The sequence below is a fragment of the Buteo buteo genome, chromosome 24 (genome assembly GCF_964188355.1).
Source record: "Buteo buteo chromosome 24, bButBut1.hap1.1, whole genome shotgun sequence".
NCBI lineage: Eukaryota > Metazoa > Chordata > Aves > Accipitriformes > Accipitridae > Buteo > Buteo buteo.
This window is the reverse complement of record NC_134194.1, coordinates 16,513,939-16,534,053: the sequence shown is the minus strand read 5'-3', so window position 1 is coordinate 16,534,053 and position 20,115 is coordinate 16,513,939. Positions and strand designations below refer to the sequence as shown.

At 37.6% G+C, this 20,115-nt stretch overlaps 1 protein-coding gene across 3 annotated transcripts in view; it reads right to left on the bottom strand.

The window, feature by feature from the left end:
* TENM2 (teneurin transmembrane protein 2) overlaps nt 1-19,814 on the bottom strand; it is a 545,903-nt gene extending 526,089 nt beyond the window's left edge. For all 3 annotated transcript variants that reach the window (XM_075056250.1, XM_075056251.1, XM_075056252.1), the window contains exon 1: nt 19,589-19,814. In XM_075056250.1, coding sequence (XP_074912351.1) covers nt 19,589-19,814 — 226 coding nt within the window. The remainder of the gene's footprint in view (nt 1-19,588) is intronic.
* Nucleotides 19,815-20,115: the final 301 nt, after the last annotated feature.

The following is a 20,115-nucleotide window of genomic DNA, read 5'->3' as shown; positions in this document are numbered from 1 at the left end:
AAGAACAATGTGCTCTCAGATCATAAAGTGTATTAAAAGAGACTGAACCTTTGAGGCTGATAAAACACAGTGACAAAATATTGATGTAAAAATTTGTACACCATTTTGATTACTCATTGTTTTGTGATCATTTGCTTTATTTCTGCCATTTTTCCTTTTCCAGTTTCCAATTTACTTTTTTATCCAAATTGCTTTTGAAAGTCTTACTATGATTTGTTCTGGGAAACAGACAAAAAAAAATTCTCCAAATAATATAAACATCATGGCCCTTTCACCTGTCGACAGGATGCGTTGAAACTTCATCTGGTTATGAAAAACTAAAACTTGTCTTCAAATTGATGTTCCCCCAATGGGCAACTTTAGCAGACCAACTTGTACATTCAGAGCATGTTAATATATTAGTATTTTAGCATGCCGCTTACAAGCCTAGCACTCTTAGCTATATCTATCTTACAGAATAAACATACAATGACCTGGAAGGTGGAATCATCATACCTACTTCATAATATTTTGATATTTTAATTCCTCAATTTTTTTGTAATATTAATTGTTGCTTGACAAATACTGGAAAAACACATTGTGCTATGAAAACATTCGATTCTGCTCAACAGCTGAGCATTCCTCCTAAATTCTTATTTAATGATCTAATTAATTCACAGTTAATAAAGTGAGCTTTTTTCCTGAACTCCACTTAGTTAGGTGGAACTGCTTTCCAAGATGCCGGCAACCACTCACCTGTCCCACGGCCCATGCCAAGGTACCCTGCCATTCACACCTGCAAAACCGGTCTCAGCATGCCACCGCGCGGGTTGCAGATTCTGGGCAAGTCGTTTGCTTGTGCCTCATCCCCCCTCTCTCAGGTAATGCCTTCTCTAGTTACCATCTGTTAGAGCACTCTTGCACTTCTAGGCAAAGCCCGCTATGTTAAAAACTATGTTTTATTGTGACGATTGTATGTTTAACATAAGGTTATTTTGAACTCTTGCACATTAGGTATCCAATATAGATATGGACTTGAATATCGCTGCATTTCAGAGCGAGTCACAGTTACACCATTGATTTTTCCTTCAGTCAGCCTGTGGTTTTGAAACATTAAACAACTGTATGGCAATATGAATTTAAGAGGTTTTTTCCCTCAAGAGCTAAGATAGAATTTATATTTGTAGCCTAAATACTTCTTAAAGGACACCACTGAACTCAGGAATTACTGAAAAGGCTCCGCACCAGGAAAAAATTCCTTAAGCTTTTAGGAAAGGCATTTTGTGCTATTTTTTTGCAAATTAACACGAAAAGCCAAATGACAATTTAAGAGAGCTGGCAGTAAGATCATTTGAAAAAGCTCATTAGCTCTTGTTAAATTAGTAACTCACAAGCTGAAGAAGAAAGGAAGGAATGCTAAATGCAGTTCAGTCACATCACCTTCAGGTAAATAACGCCAACCACATAGATTTCAGCAATCCTTAAGCATCAGTTGTGCTATATGCACTAAGCAACAAGAGCAGAAAAAGATTTAGAAGTACAAATGTCTATTATAGTTGCCACCACCACTCATCACTTCTGGGCTTCGTCCATGGAAACCTCTGGGAACACACACACACACACACACAGCCCCACGCACCCCCCTTCTGTTCTTCTCCTGACATTGTCAGATAACGCTTCCCAGGTTGTAGAACACATCACCTGTTTTCCTGGCTTCCACTTCCCAAAATGGAAACACAGTGCAGATAACAGAAGAGGAGGATCCAACAGGAGCGTGAAGGTAAGCGGGCTTACAGCAGTGTTTGTCTATGCTGCTGAAAGTATATATGTCGCTGATGAGCTGCAGGGTACTGTCTCCATCTGCAGCCATGCTATTGCCTTCCCATCGATCTATTTTAATGTTGTCCGTAGCAATTCGACTACATAGGCAGGAAGTAAAACCCAATCTTGTATCGTCACCACTAGCTGATGCACCCAAGATGTACAGTGCAATGCCGATTGATACCATCCTACACGTGCTTTTTATCTCCCTCCAGGTTATTTCGCAAAGCTATATTTCCAGTTCTCTCCATGGTTGGGATGGCAACTTTATGGATAAGACTTTCCAGATAAGAGCCAGTTTCAAAAATTCTGCTAATGCTTTCTCTTCTTGCTGCTTCTGCCCAGAGTTAGCACCTTAAAGCCCATCCTGATACCTTCCTTTCTTTATCCCTCTTTCAGCATTGCTCCTGACTAGCCTTATTCATCTTCTCTTTATCTTGGTATCTCTCTTCCGTATCAATCCTCATATCTCAAAATTTACCTTGCCTTTTCAACACTGAAGATACTGCCACTTCATTTAGCTTCATTGGAAATTTTTTTTCTGGGATTTTAAAAGCCTTTATTTACCAGTACCATTCTGCACATGTTAGGAGTCCTTAAGAAAGGACAACCAACATGAGAAAACCATGTAATTGACTGGTGAATGCAAATTAAAAAGGAAAAAACACAAATACATTAAAAATCTTCTGCCAGGAATCTAAAGATTCTTGCAAAGAATTCCTTGAGAGAAAAAAGAGCTAGAAAATTTGACAGACACTCTACCACCTGCATATCCAAAAATATCTACAGATTTCAGCAGAAACATAAAACTTCAAGCATAACAGTCTCCTTGACAGTAAGACAAGAAGCCACTTTCCACAAGTGCCCTCTCTCCCCTCATCTGCATTTCAGATTATGCTGTATGTTAATTTACAACCTCGAGCCATCAGAAATTTAAGATAGTCCACACAAAGATGTTTTTAAGTGGAACAGGAGGAAGTTAAATGATAAGGATACTAACCAACAGGGTCTACTTATTACTTTAGCTGCCCAAACTGCTAACAGATTTCCTTTGGTTTTTTGTTGTTTTTTTTTTTTGGGGGGGGGGGGAGGTTTGTGGTTGCCAAAGATCATATGCAGAATTAAACCACAATACTCTCTTTCTCAGAGCTGCTGACAACAGAAAAATATCTTTTAATAAAAAGGCTGTAGGAAGGTAAACTTTGTGCAGATATTTAGCTCAACTTCACCCTCGGTCTTGAAAACTGAAGTTATAAAGGCCTTCTAGATATGTCATCTCTGTAGGGGAGATTTTCTCTTATATAAGCAAACAATAACTGAAGTACTTATTTTAAGCATCTCATTACATATGAACGAGATTAATTTAAACTGAACAATTTGGCATTTTTTCAGGCATATTGTATAAGCACAGCTCTAAGTAAATTATACTGCTGGACTTAATGTAGGCTTTAAACATATCAGGTACAATACTTCTTATTTTAAAAAAAGCATACTTGATATTCACTGATGCTACCAATAACTACAAGTCTGTTTCCTTGCTAAATAGTCATATGACCTCCAGAGACACAGATTTTAATTCCTATTCTGAAAAAACAGTACCGTAAACATGTCCAGGGGCTTAATTTCTTCGATCATTTTGTGGAAATTTACTGTGCATTTTGGTAACAGCATTTTTTGATATGCTACCATATCCTCTGTCTCGCAGAACATTATTTAAGTTACATGAAGAGGATCTAGGGTAAATCTATCAATCATCTGAGCCATTTGTTTAATGTTTGCACATTCCTGGTGCGAATGCAAGTATAGAAGTCTTTCCCAGGCCTGACAAATATACAAACTACTGTAATATCTTTGTAATCTGGAAGATATAAAAAGAAAGAGGGAGTGACCATGTAATGGTGCTGTTCAAGGTCCTTGGGGCAGCAAGGATGGCACACAGCAAGTTTGCTACCCTGGACTTCAAGAGAGCAGCGAACCTCGTGAAGTTCAACAAGGCCAAGTGCAAGGTCCTGCACATGGGTCGGGGCAATCCCAAGCAGACATACAGGCTGGGCAATGAGTGGATTGAGAGCAGCCCTGCGGAGAAGGACTTGGGGGTAGTAGTGGACAAAAAACTAAATATGAGCCAGCAATGTGCATTTGCAGCCCAGAAAGCCAACTGTAACCTGGGCTGCGTCAGAAGTGTGACTAGTAGGTCAGGGGAGGTGATTCTCCCCCTCTGCTCTCATGAGACCCCACCTGCAGTACTGTGTTCAGCTCTGGGGTCCCCAACACAAGGACATGGACCTGTGGGAGTGGGTCCAGAGGAGGGCCATGAAGATGATCAGAGGGCTGGAGCACCTTTCCTATGAGGACAGGCTGAGAGTGTTGGGGTTGTTCAGCCTGGAGAAGAGAAGGCTCCGGGGACACTTTATAGCAGCCTTCCAGTACCTAAAGGGGGGGCCTACAGGCAAGCCAGAGAGGGACTTTTTACAAGGGCGTGTAGAGATAGGACAAGGGGTAATGGCTTTAAACTAAAAGAGGGTAGATTTAGATCAGATGTAAGGAAGAAGTTCTTTACTGTGAGGGTGGTGAGACACTGGAACAGGTTGCCCAGGGAGGTTGTGGCTGCCCCATCCCTGGCAGTGTTCAAGGCCAGGTTGGATGGGGCTTTGGGCAACCTGGTCTAGTGGAAGGTGTCCTTGCCGATGGCAGTGGGGTTGGAACTAGATGATCTTTAAGGTCCCTTCCAACCCAAACCATTCTAGGATTCTATGATAAAGACTATCAACTTCACCCTCTCCAACTATAGCTTAAACTATGAGGATGCAAAAATAGTGATGCTGGGGTAATTAAAATATTCCTAGAATAGCATTCAAAACCACTGTATGTTAGGAAAATCATAATTTTCAGGAAAACAAATTTGAATCTAAATTAAATTCCTATTCTCCCAATCCACTACTCCACAGCTGAGCAAATTGATACTTTAGATTCAATAACTGAATCAGTACTATTAAACAATATTTATATATTTTACAATAAATTATTACAACTGTGAAAATCACCTCTTAGTTTTGGGTTTCTTTGATCTGCTGAGTCATTCTATTTATTCTAAGTTGTTCCTATGCACAGATATCCCATCTTGTTCTACAGATAACCATCACATTTTGGAATGCCAAAGTTTCTGTTTTATAAATAACACATCTGTACGGTAAGACGATAGGTTGCCACACTTCTGAAATCTTTTGGGTATACATTTTCTTAAACTGGATACTAAGACCCTCAGCAGTAAAAGAGACACTGGAGAAAAACTGAATAAATCCTATCCCATTCTGTATTTGCAAGCTGTAGAAATAATGAGGAAACACACAGATCAACAGAAAATTCACACTAAAACAATACTTCAGAGGAATTTCATTAACAAGGACTGTTCTGCCTAGCATAGTGATGCCACAAAAAAACCCGCCACACAGAAAACCCTCTGTGTGGGATAGATATACTTGGATCAAGGTATAACATTGTTATGCTGTCAAAAAAATGAAGGAAGAAGATGAATTTAAGAGACTGAATTTAAGATGGAGGAGTCTGTCATGCAATAACAGCTTATAAGAGTTACAAAGCCGACATATAAACATAAAGAGCAAAGCTGACATATTTGATAACCACAAAGCCTGCTTATTCCAAATATACTCTCAATTACAGTCATTCTGGATTACACAAAATGAAAAAACAAGTTCAGGGAAGTGCAGTATTACAATGCTCATCTCAGTTTCTGTTCTGTCAGCCTCTCAAAGCTTCCCTACATGTGATGGAGTCTTCCCAACCTCCTGCCTGGGCAAACCTTGTTGGAAGAGAAGGCAGTTTCGCAGCTTCGGACCGTGCGACACACATCCCACCCCTGCGCTGATACTCGGGGCAACGCGGGAACATGGAAAACCTGTCACGGCAGCTTCTTGTGGTCTGAAGCTGAATGTCATCTTGGAAGTTAGATGTTTTCTTTAAGGGTCATTTCTAAAAGTCGAGCTAAGCCTTACCTGTGCAATACCGTCTCCCAAAGGTAAACAGTTGTGGGTAGTGGACTTTCTCAAAAAGACCCTAACATACTAAGCCAGCACCTCACCTGTGTTACATTGTTGCAATTACCCCAGAATAGCCAACCCACAGTAACGAAACCTTTATTACACTTTGTTAATAGTAAAAGCAAGCACGAAGGTTCATTTTGCTTAAGAAATAGCAAAGAAACCGGTAAACACAGATGAGAGATTGTTGCACTCAGTCAACAAGAGAGAATCACATAACTGAACTACTGAAGACATCTAAAACCACAATCTGTTGTGTACACAGTGATTTCAGTGAGCAAATAACATTTCATTTTTCTGTGCTGTGTTCTGGTTGAATTGTCCACATTCGAACAATCCTAAATACAAGTACAGGATTTTAGTCCTCTATCAATACTAGGTAACATATATTTCCAAGTCCCTCTAATTTAACGTTCTTTCTTTCAATTACGCTGCTGCTAGATCTGTAGGCAGTCTTATAAACCACTTTAACCTTATTTTAATTTTTCATTATGAAAATTGTAACTGTTCATTAACTTTGGAAGACACAGTATTACAGCTGTGGTATATCATTCCTCATATTATTAACAATCTACTTTATAAATTCAGTGCTTGAAGCAGATATTGGTAATAATGTCTTACAAGTTTTATTTTTGTGTTTGTAAGAATTTAGAAAAAAACTTAATAGAAGCACACACACTTAGCTCCCTATCCATACACAAAATTTTATTCACTGTCATGATTTTAAAATTAGTGCCAAAATATAATTGCACCGAATTTAGCAGACTCGTTAGAAACTAAAACACAAACCTCCCAAACAAGAAACTATCTGATTAATACTACCCTCCCCACCTCTCCAACTCTTTGATAAGATTACTTAAGCAAGAATGATGTCCAGATTATAATTTTTTGTGTAGTAAACTTTTAGCATATCGTGAATAATTTTCATCGAAGGTAATTGTTTCCCACAGAGATTAAGCAGCATTTTAGCATTGCTTCAATACTGTTCAAATGCCTATCTTAGGGATAGAAAAACTCCAAGAGACAATTGGATATTGCTATGAAATTGAATGGAATATTACTTATAAAAGGGTTTTTTTGGTCCTGTAACTACATAATTTGAAATATTAATATTATATTTCTAATATTTAATATGTCATCTTAAACTGCCATCTTGAAAACACTGTATTCTACTGGAAGTAATTCAGAAAAGCTAGAATACTGTGCTAGACCAGTTGACATAGAATGGGCCATTTGCTTGAGGGAATGAATTTTATTTTTTTTTTTAATTATTGGACTTAACATTATCTCTGGCTTAAGTAGCAAAACCTAAAATACTGATCATTTTTAATTCAATACTTATACAAACATAACTGATTAATGTATTTGAGAAGACAAAGTTGTACTGAACTGAGTCATCCTGCAACTGAACTACTTCATATAATCAAAATTTAAACTTGTTTCTAGCCAGCAGTCAGCACATAACTTGCTTATTCCTAGGTAAAAACTGACCAAACACTATTCTACCCTTTTCACATAGAATACTGGAAAAAATACTACTGATGTTGGATATTTGTTTAAATTTTCTTAACATTAGACATTACTTTACATTCTACAGCAGGTGGTGGAGCTGCCAAACCAAAAAACCTCAGCTGTAGCTCTCTGTGTAATCTCATCATCCACGAAACTTTCCATGAAGTTTAGGTCACATATGAATACATTGATAAGATAAGCTAAGAGAAGAAACACAGTGACAGCAACTACCAAGATTCAGAACTTAAGAGTGGATAAATGAGCTGATAAGGAAAGAAGAAATATGATAGTGATGTGCATGCAGCTAAAAGAATTTTACAATACTAGGAGTGGCAAGACATACCTGGGCTGATAACTTGGATAAAGGAAGCAATGCAAGGAATAGAACAGGATGGATATTGGTAAGATCTTCCAAGCAAGGTTTTTACTAAGCTGAAGAAGCATCTTGCATGGTAATCAACAGAAGACCAAGGTTTGACTTGCAAAATTACAGTGGACAAGCTACGCTGAAGAGACATTTCAGTACTGATGATCAAACTGTTCTTCTCTTGTAATCTACTTCAAGCAAGTATCTAACTTTGTGAAAATAATGATTGTGAAAGCATTTGATTGTTGTACGGAAAACAGCTAACTAGCATCATCGAACACAATGGTAGTTACACAGAGCTCAGAAAACAGAATCACAAGCAAGACAACAGGCACCGCTTTTAGTATTATGTCAAGAACGTTTTTCAAGTGTCTAATTCAGTTTGTAACATCCAGTTTCTGACCAAAGTTTAGAAAATAGCCTAGTTCTTAACTACTCTGTTTTCCATAACATTTCTTTAGGCGGGTAATTCCTCTCTCCATTTTCTGGACTTGCTCAAATTCAGCTAAAATGAAATCTTTTACTTTACTTTTCACTGCATTAAGAAGAAACAGAAAACTTTTTTGAGTTTTCCTGTGTAAGCTTTCTGCATTGATTTTAACAAGGTTCTGTCACACACACACACACACACACACACACACAAACATCTGAGACCCATTCTATACCATGTATAAGAAACAGCATTCCTCAGAGAGGCTTTTCTCGAAGCAGTTTTAAAAGATATCTTTTCATTCTGAATTAAACAGGATGTAGGGATTGCCACCAGTGGAGGAGTAGGAATCACAAACAGCTATAACCCAAATATTCTAAGGAAATGTAAGCAAGTAATTACAAATAAAACTGCTTACATACATGCAACTTGTTTGGCAACAGCAGTATACCATAAGGAAAGCTGCTACAATTCATAACAGCATCTTGTAATAAAACAGCTTTATGCATCCCTCTCAAACTGTTTAGTGCTCAAATCTCATCAGATGGCTGAGTAAGCATTACACTTTGGGACAGTAAATCTCTGTTTCCAATATGGTCTACATTCACAGACATGTACTTTTGCATTCACTGTAAGACACTTCCAGCTAAGCACTCATATAAAAAAATAGCAATATATAAAAATATCTGCATGCTATTTTGTCTAGTCAGCTATATAGACTCTGAAAAAATTTAGGAACCTTGAAGGACCAGCAGCTCAACAGGAACTGACTGCTACCAGAAAAAGCAAATCTGAAGTTTGGATTTACAAACGTGGAAGTAGTATGACAGGGCTATCTTTATACCTGTTACTGTGTCTTCAACATGTTTTTATCCATGTCACTGAGGCATATATGGCATTGCCATGGTACATATTGCTTCCTTTAGAGAAAAACTAAAAGATAGGAAAGGGTTTAGAAATAAGTGACAAATCTGATTTCATGACAGAAGATGATACTACACAGGCAGATGCTTGAAGAGCTCTAGATAGATAGATAGATAGACAGAGCTCGTATAAAAGATGACTGGCTTAACTGCAGCATCTAACAGAACTGTAAAGAGAAAACACTGGGTACTATGGCTGTTCCAATAAAACAGAAAAGGGCATCACCAGACCTAATGGATAGTAACTGAAGCCACTTTCCAAAATCCAAAGAGAAGCTGGCATCTGCTTTTAACGTGGAGGCTGACTTCCCACAGACGCTGCCTGCCAATGGAAATGATGGATTTTTCTGCCGACTGATGTTTTCAAGACTCCAGAATGTGCTTCATTCAAGGACAGATTACTGGGATCAACGTAGAAATAATCTGATGAAAGTTAATGAGCAACTGGAGAGCAGGCCAAACAAGATAACTGGAAGGCCTTCTGAACTTAAACTCTGAATCCAGAGACAAATAATATAAAACAAAAAGAACAAATAAAACATGCTGGGCCCTGCTTACCCAATTATACTTGCTTCTTGTTCTCTTTTCTACTAATTTTGATTCCCATTTGTAGGCTTTAAGGTAATTTATCATCAGCAATTTGACTCAACTCCAAAACATCCATGGTTCTCTAAGGAAGAAAATGAGTTTTGGGTGGTGTTTTTGTTTGTTTGTTTGAAAGTTTCCTTATGTTTTTCTTACTAAGTAAACTGTGTGTATTTGGGTCCAGTCATAACATTTGAAAAGCTTCTAAAAATCACACAATCCATTTGAGGTATTAGGTGAACAAACAGGGAAAGAAAACAAATATAAACATAGTAATCATCACCACAGAGCAACCAGTTGCCCACTGAGTCTAGAATTTAGTCCCCAACAATAGTAAGATATTTCAAAAGAACATGGGCAACAAAAAAAAAAACAAAAACAAAATAAGGTGTAAAAGACAATTACAGAATAAACACAATAAACACCTAAAACCTGTTCCCAATGCATTTGAGCTGAAAACTGACTTGTGCGTTGGAGCAGTGCATACACTCTGGTGCTTAACCCATTGTGATGGGTTGACCCTGGCTAAACGCCAGGTGCCCACCAGAGCCGTTCTATCACTCCCCCATCCTCAGCTGGACAGGGGAGAGAAAAATATAACAAAAACTTGCGGGTCGAGATAAGGACAGGAGAGATCATTCACTAATTACCGTCACGGGCAAAACAGACTCAGCTTAGGGAAAATTAGCTCAATTTATTACAATTCAGCCAGAGTAAGGTAATGAGAAATAAAACGAAATCTCAGAACACCTTCCCACCACCCCTCCCTTCTTCCCGGGCACAACTTCACTCCCGGATTTCTCCACCAAGCCCCCCCCAGCGGCACAAGGGGGACAGGGATGGGGTTTACGGTCATCACACGTTATTTTCTGCCGCTTCACCTCCTCAGGGTGAGGGCTGATCACACTCTTCCCCCGCTCCAGCGTGGGGTCCCACCCACGGGGTCAGTCCTCCACGAACTTCTCCAACGTGGGCCATTCCCACGGGCTGCAGCTCTTCACGAACTGCTCCAGCATGGGTCCTTTCCACGGTGTGCAGTCCTTCAGGAGCACACTGCTCCAGCACGGGTCCCCCACGGGGTCACAAGTCCTGCCAGGAAACCTGCTCCACGGGCTCCTCTCTCCGCAGATCTGCAGGTCCTGCCAGGAACCTGCTCCAGCGCGGGGTTCCCACGGGGTCACAGCCTCCTTCGGGAACCCACCTGCTCCGGCGTGGGGTCCTCCACGGGCTGCAGGCGGAGACCTGCTCCACCGTGGACCTCCCTGGACTGCAGGGGGACAGCCTGCCTCACCAGGGTCTTCACCACGGGCTGCAGGGGAATCTTCGCTCCGGCGCCTGGAGCATCTCCTCCCCCTCCTTCTGCACTGACCTTGGTGTCCGCAGGCTTGTTTCTCTTACATGTTCTCACTCCTCTCTCCCGCGGCTGTTTCTCCCTCTCCCAACTTTTTTCCTTCTTAAAAATGTTATCACAGAGGCGTTACCACTATCACTGATTGGTTCGGCCTTGGCCGGCAGCGGGTCCGTCTCAGAGCTGGCTGGTATGGGCTCGCTCTCTCTCGAACACAGGGGAAGCTTCCAGCAGCTTCTTACAGAAGCCACCCCTGTAACCCCCCCCGCTACCAAAACCTTGCCACATAAAACCAATACACCCATCTTCCACACACTCCAAAAATATACAAATGTCTAATACTTCCCTTATTTTCCTGAAGATACGGACCTTAAAAACTTCTGGTATCAGAAAGTTCAACAATGTGTAATCCAAAAGAAATGCCTTTTGTCAGTTTAAAATATATGGATTTCCATTTTATTTAAATATTTCTTTCTTCCTCTATTATGAGAAAGGAAGAGGAGAAGCAAACGGCCTAATTTTTCTTTACCAGAAAACAAGCTTTAGAGGGGTGCCCAAGTCCACAGCAGAAACAAAACAATATTCACTAATGCAAATTCTGGACTACATGACTTCTAAGGACTAATTTTCTGCTACATGCCTAAGATGCAGCGGCAAAGATGCCCAATTCAAACCCAGATCAAGCGTAAAAGCTTTTTAAATCTGAGATTTTCATGGTAATAGGTGTATTAGAAAAGCATCTGAATCTCTTCGTCAGCTTGGGAACACTCGTAAGTAATCAGCCTCCTTTCCAAACTCTTCTTGCTGGAAAATATACCCTAAAAAATACCTATATTAAACTGCAGATACTTGGGAAGACAAGAACCCAGAGAAGGTGGAATATTTGCAGAATTTGCACAAGTTAGCCATTTTTTGTTAGTAGGGTTAATCAAGAAATAAGTATTTTTATTTAGAGTATTTTATTTTAAAAAGAAAAATATTATTTCATCTCCTTGGAGTACATTATTTCCCTTTACAATGGATTTTAATGTGAGAAAGAGCATCCACATGGATGGGCCTACATATTACAAACTTCTTAGAAGAGTGTGTGCATGCGTGTGTATGAGAAAATGGAGAAGGATTTATAGGATCAAAAATTATTATTTTCAGTGTCCAAAGTCTTAGACTTCTATTTCATAGCCAAGCAAAGGGATGAGGAGAAAAAAAAGTAATCAAAGAATAGGTTTTCTTCAACATTCAGTTAGGCCCTAGCATAATAAGGCGAGCAAACAGTACTCCTCTATTTTGAGGCACAAGTTCTTTTTGCTTGATACAAATTTGTAGCCATAAAGTATAGGAAGAATAATTCCTATTAATTTCAAAGTACTTTTGAAAGGGTATTTGCATTAAAATGGCTACTAAGCCTATTCTAGAGTAGACCTAAGTTTTTTTTAAAATTTCTTTTATTCACAGTGTGTGCTAACTACACGAGTTGATAACATCTACTTTTTAGAAGTTATCCTTTCATATCTAGTGTACATAAAGTTCATGTAACTTTGTAAATGGTTAAAAAAAATAGAACCTAGTTTAACTTAATCATCAATGAATGAGAAGTCCACTGCAGCAGCAGTAAAAAAAGCAGCTCTTTTTGAAAACTAAATAACTTTTGAAAAAAAGGAGCATAAGTCTATATACATACCTATATATTTGCATCGGAAATCCCTGCATTCTGATTCTCTAATTTAAACTGTAAACAAATGCTGATTTTTAGTAATGATCAGTAGAGAGAAACTGCCAAGAATAAAAAATGACTCCCTGAGAGAAACTGTGTGTACACAGAATTTGCCTATTATGTCTGGCTGTTTTTTGTTTATTCTACAAATACATATTAATATTAGAATAGTACTGTGTTTTTCAGCACTGGCCATATTAATTATTACTGGAGTCCTCTGTCAGCATCACAGCTTCTCTACATAAAGCTTCAGAAGATAGTATTTTATTCAACTCCAACTTCATCTTTATCATGTTCACCTAGAACGAGATTCCTGGTAATACTTTAATTGATTACACTGTGTATTTAGGTTGCTAGTTGATTATGTTCTTTCCATAGCAATGACATTTTAAATACTTCAGCATGCTGTATTGCAACGGCCAGCTCTGAACTGCGGGGCTGGAATACATCTGCTGCCATTCAGTGTCTGCTCTCTCAGAGAAGGACTCCTAATGGCCAAGATGCTGATCTACTAGTCAAATAGGTAAGAGAGCAAGAGTTACACCTTCATTCAACAAGTCCCTGTTAGACAGTCTGACTTCTCAATGGTTAGTTCCAGCAGGCCTGAGCAACCAACCACACCCAGCAAATTAAGTCACAATGTATGAAGATATAAAATGGTGAAACACCACGAAGGGAGGATGGAAGGGGAATGTAAGAGATTTTCTGTAAGAATGTAAGAATGTAAGAGAACAACTGATTTAAACTACTATTTACAAGTCAGTGAGCTTCCTGTTCAAAAGGAAAACAAACAAACAAACCCCCCCAAACTCAAACAAACACAACACAAAAGAGCAAGAGAAAACAATTTATGCATATGTACTTGGTAGTACCCCAAAGACTGAGAGTCTGCTCCGTGATGCTTCCCTGAAAAGCCACTTCTAAAGAGATTTCCTTCTGATTTTATGCTATTGTGACTCAGATCTAATATACACAAAGTTTTAGTTTAATTCCTATTTGTCAGCAGATCTTAATATTAAAGCTCAAAAGGCCACTTGACTGATGCTAGAGTATAAATGAGAGGAGGCATGTTGGATTTGGGGTTAGACTTTCTTACATTTTCCTTTCCTAAAAGAATATTTTCCTATAAAGGTTTGTACTTTCATTTATTTGCTTTTCTAGTAATGCTGCTACATAGGTCCATCATTAACAATATCAACACAGATGAAAGCACAGATGAAAAGTGCTTTCATGTTTTTAAATCACTTAACAACAAGAACCATATAATCTTTTATGATTTTGGGAGGGAGAAGGTAGGGGAGAGAGTTTTTATTCAATATCTTTGCTTTATTAAATAAGCAAATTATATTAAAATATAAATTTTTATTTCTCACTAATGCCATGCTTTCTAGAGAAGAGAAAGTGAATGCAGCTGTTGTCTCACCTTAATAAATATTTCACACTGGGATCATGTATTTCTTAGGTAACCGTTAAAAACAAAGTAAATCTTGATTCAACAGCAGTGCAAGTTACCTGTGTGTACCAGTTATAATAGGAAATTTGCCTTGAGGCCCTTCTCCCCACATGAGCTACCCTACATCTGATTCCCTGTTAAGGGCTTCCTCCTTAAGCTTCTGCCACCTGCCTCTACCTCGGATTTTGTTTGATTACGTAAGCGTATGGATATACCAAAAAGCAACGTATTTCAGAATGCTACTCAAAACCTAACATGAGAAAGGAAAAGTAAGAATGTGCTCCCACTCTAGCCAGAATACAAGAAAAAGTTTTCTTTAACATCTTTAATCCAAATCTATATATTGAACATTTAATTTTCAAAAGGTCACAGGTTCTGGAAAGAAATATTAAAACTTAAATTAGTAAAACTCAGTTGGATTTCAAAGGGATACACTAATCTGAGCCTAAAAATTGAGTACGACTTGTGTTTGATGACAAGATAACCAAAAATCTCATCTTGGTGTTACTGGGAATATAAGCAGCGAGACAAAGTCCAGTTAGCCTAGAACCTGTAACAGCAACTATCCCTCTGTATAGCAGCACATTAGTCACTGCTGAACACAGAATACCTGACCACAATAACTTTAAATCTGAACAAGCTTAATCAGTCTCATGAAATGTTCTTACTGCGGTGTGGTTCTTCGAATGTGTCCCAGTAAATTATTTGGTGATAGATTTATGATGTGAAGAACAAGAAGAGAAAACAACATTCGTTTTTCTCAGCAATCAGAGCTGCCTAGAGTAGGCTGTAAAAAATAAAATGTAGATTCATCAAACTGGTTTGGGTTGCTTTGGGTTTGGATTTTGGGGGAGTTGTTTTATTGACATTTTTCTTTTTTCTTCAAGAAACCTGTTTAATATGTATGGAGAAAAGATGCAGTATGAAATACCCAGGAGATGATGAGTAGTATGCCATAGTAACACAACTTCATGTGAAAGAAAACTGAGTGCAATATATACTTCCCAAGTGCCCCTCTCTGAGAATTCTACTGCAATAACTTAATTTTCTATTTGATATTAATAAAAATACTGGACAATCTTAAGAGACATTATAAGGCATTTATTATAATAATTGTCACTACTGTTTTCTAACTCCCATTAACGTACCAATAGTGTTAAACAGGATACAAAAAGCATACGGTTTTAAGTATAAAAGAATAAAAAATGGAATTTGAGCTGACATTCAGAAAGGTATTGGCTCTTGTTCTTTACTGAAATTATCTCGCCATACAAAAAAAGATGCTGTGACATATACAAAGCAATTCAACTGTGGTAAAAAAATTCAAAATATTTCAGAAGACTGTTGGGTCCAGTTTAATATGATTGTGGTTTTTAGACTTATTTTTAATAACTTCAATCATATACTCTAGTTGTTCTAACATTTCACAGCAGAGATTTACTGCTAAACTAGATCTGACCTGAGAATGAGAAAGCAGTCAATTCAGTATAACTATTGGCTAATAAATTTTGCATCAGCTGGCATTTGGCCCAGGCAGACACACAAAATCCATGAGCTATGAATGCCAAGTGAGGAACTCCAGAATAGTAAGGTTTGCAACTGTGCCTTTGAAACCCAGTTTAAAACCCTTAACAACTCAGTAGAGTGTTCTTTTAAGCAAAATTTGGTTACAAAGTATACTCGAAGAAAAGTTGCCTTTCAAAGCAACCTCTTTAAAGAAAGGTTTTCCAAAATCCTCATTTTAGCCTTAAAGGACATCTACCTTCACCATGCTGTGTCAGCAGATGAAGTTAGAAAGAAGGTATTTAAAAAAAAAAAAAAAAAAAAGTAGTTTGATAATTGGTTCTCTTTGGTGGAAAAATACGGAGCATATAGAGAAATTCCTGTATTACCAGAAGATTGTAAAATATCCCAAATATTCAGAGGTCTCAGAACTGTTGTCAAGCTTTTGACATAACCTAGCAGAAAGTATAAAAGTTTCTATTCATCTTAAAATACAGCATTCAGAAAGGACTCCTCAACTTTAAATAAATCTTGTAATGTTTGAATGCTCTCTCAGATCCACTGAAGGACTGTATTTTTCAGATCAATTGACTAATGAATATTCAGTGCAGGTATTGACTTACAAATACGTTTCTATCTATATTAGGGAAAATCTGAGACAAATTAATAGCTCAAGTATGCACTGGACCTGTCATTTTATCCAAAAACCTGAACACCTGTTTTGAAGATTATCAGAAAATAAGCTTGACACAAAAATACTAAACCTATTCTGAATTACTTTGCACAAATATTATTACTGCTACATTAAAAACAGACTTTAAAAGGGGAATTTTATTACTTAGAAAAATTACAGGTAAACATCTTAGGAAAAGCACAGTAGAAGTAATGCCAGACAAAGGTGCTTTAGGTAATACACAGTTGCATCACCCTTCATGCCTTTATACCAAAACTTCCAAATACTGCACCAGAAAGTAGCAGCTACAACAAAGAGGAACTTTCTTTGGTAGGTGCATTTGTCAATGGTTAGCACAAAAAGCTTATTTCAAAACATTCAAACAATGACAAAGTTTTAAAGTTGTATTCTCAGAGTTACACTTCCACCAACGTTCAATTTTCCTATTAAATGCTTTATTCACACTAACTTAGAGAGGTATTTATACTTTGGAGATCTGCTTTTTCATGAAGAATGAGACAAACAAGTAAGAACAGAAGGACAATGAAATACTAAAGCAGACCAAGATGATCTGTTTCAGACTTCTGAGCCCTGAATATAGTTTTTGTTATTAGCATTTCACTGTCTAACCATCACAAACAAAAATAGAAGTAGTACAACGTGGTCTTATGGCTAACAGATTTTCAAAACCAAGTAACGTATGATCAGGCAGCAGCTAAAACCAACTGCTTTGAGCAGATCCAGTGCCATGGTTAAACCAGATAATTTTCAATAAGTCAAATGCATATAGCTTTACTAACAGAAGAGAAAAAATATTGAGGAAAATATCTACAATTGCTTAAAAAATGTCAAGCTACTTTATAATAGATGAATAAAAAATTCTCTAAAGACTATTTATTTTAAGCATGTTTATTTCCTACAGAATTTAATCCCATCAAAACACCCACTCAAATTTAGAATAAATTTACATGTATAAATCCCTAGATGTTTGCAGCTGGAAACCGCATGCATAAGATGTAATGAACAGTATTTCCTACTATATGAACCACTTTTTTATCCATATAACATTAATATAGAAAGTGAGAACATGTAGCAAGTCTTAATCTAGATCTACTTCCAACATTATCTCAAATTTAATGTCAGTAGAGGAACTGTACAATCAGAAAGTTACCGAGCTTTCAAACAGGAAAAATCATCATACAGACTTATTTTCTAAAGAAATTTGCTTTGTAAACTTAACAAAAGCAGGAAAATAAGGAGTTACTGCTCGTATTATTTAACAAAAAACTTACTCTGGCCCTCTAAAATAAACTTTATTCATCTAACATAACAACACTGACTAGCAGGAGGAAAAAAAATAATAAAAAAAAATAAAAAACCTGAGCATTTCAATTCAGTTACCAACAATCTGCACTCCCCTTCATAAAGAGGGCAGATAAGAACACATTAAGAGCAGGAGGAGGATGAACAGTTGTCAAATCAGTAATCAAGAGAAAAAGAACACCCTCATGAAATGCCGAATAATGACCTGGAAACTAAAATGAGGCACTTGAGCTGAAGCATCAATCATCCAGATAGGGAAAAGCAATATTTAGATGACTCCTGTACACAAAGGCTGAACAAACCACAGTGAAAATGGCTCCAGTAGCTCGTATGATCTAGTTGCAGTTTGATGCGTTATCTCTAGGTAAATACCTATAAGCAAAGAAAGACTCTACAAGAACAGAGATTACCTTAGAAAATAGAACTGGGTGTTTGATAGACCAAGCACAATGCAAACACTTCCAAATGTCTGTACACAAATGTGAGAGAAACACGGGATTAGACAAGGGTTTAATTAGCAATGCTAATTAATAGATATTTTGATTTAAAGGTGAAGACAGGCACTGACTGTTGGCAGAATGCTTTAAACAAGTTGCATGACATGATATCAAGTATAGAAAATGACCTTTCATTGGCTGTTCTCTACATAGAAGTGTGATAACTTAGAATTTCATGAGTCACAATATTAAAAATGTATAGTAGAGAACTATCATATGCCATTAACAAGCACATATATAGAATAGTAGAGTTTCAGCAATTAACGATGTACTGGATAATTTACCTTCCATTGAGAGGGACACAAAGGGCTATACATTTATGCCTCAAAACTGCCTATATCGTGCTTGATATATAAACCATATCTGATTCTCCAACTGAAACTAAACCAAGTAAATTATTTTAAAAACCATATCTAATTGTTGACTAAGTGACAATTTCAGCAGGCTATTTAGTCAAGTTAACCTGATGATTAAACACTGTTCCGATGAAGCAATGTTCACTAACGGTTTCAACACACAGACTTATGATTTACTAAGACAAGTAAATACCTGAATGAGAGCAAAACTACGTGTGTGTACAGTGCAAAGGCATAATCACATTTTTTTCAACTAAAAACATTTAGATTGTTAATTCATTGGACATAACAGGTATTTAAAGCAAGGAACATTTTATAAAAGAAGAGGTTACTTCACCTTGCTTACAAGTTCACACAGGCAGGTTATTTCAAATATTAGTTCTAGGATCTCAATGCTGCGATAACGTATTATAGCCAATTATAAAAGTAATTAGACGGGTTTCCTCCTTCCAGTTTATATGAGGTGAAGGATAAGCAGTAAGGGTAAGCAGTGACAAAATGAAATCAGAGGAAACAGCATTCCCATTCCCACATTCCAATTACAGAGCAGTCAAGAACAGGAAAGGAATTCCAAGGCACCTGATTAATAATGAATATATGTTGGCCATATGGGGTTTTACTGTAACAGTCTTATAGTTATCTTTTCAGTACAGGCACTCTGTTAAAGACAGAAAAGTTTAGATGAAAATGCCATTATTATTTCCAAAATGAATCTAGGAAATAGAATAGAAAGTTAGCATATTGGCCAACCCTGAGATCCATGACAAATACAACATTTGGTTAAGGGTCACTAGCATTTGTGTTTATCAGGAAGAGTGGATCCTGGTTTGCCTCATTTACCAATAGTGAATTCCGACAGTATCAATAATCTAAGAAGAGAAAGAACTTCCTAATTTAACACAAAACAGTTGAAATAATGTTAAAATGGCAACCATTCTCCTACCGTTCTTCCATTAAAACTCCTTATAACACTGGTATCCTTCAACAAGCCACAGAGACTGTCTACCGCGGATTACTGTAAAAGGAACCAGTTCTGACTTTAAACATACCTTGCCTTGGAAACTCATCTGACTCCCTGTGAACCAGGTCAGAAACTCGATTTCCATAGTGCATCCTGGTGTCATGATCATACGCCTTCAGCGTCTCACTTGAGCTGTAAGACTTCTGAGTTGGTACTCTGCAGTCTTCACTGTCCAGTGAAGAACTTGTATAGCGACATTCCTTTCCACAACGGCCCCTTGTCAGAGAACGGTGTCTTCTATCTTTTATATCCATTATTCTGAGTCAGGTAGGACGTTTTCAGAAAACTCACGCTTATATTTGGGGTCAGTCACTGTCACCTAAAAACAGGAAAGGATAACAAAAGAGTGAGCAACGTTGCTGCTACATTTTGTTTTATTCTACTTTCCATGACTTATCCTTGAAGAACAATCTGGCATAGATTGAGAAGAAAGAGAAGACTCACATGATGCATCCTTAGAAATTGAAATGATTGACCTGAATGTGTGGGGGGAGAAAATCAAATGCTATAAGAGAATTGCTTTCTATCTAAATTATCATCTCATTGAAGAGTTTA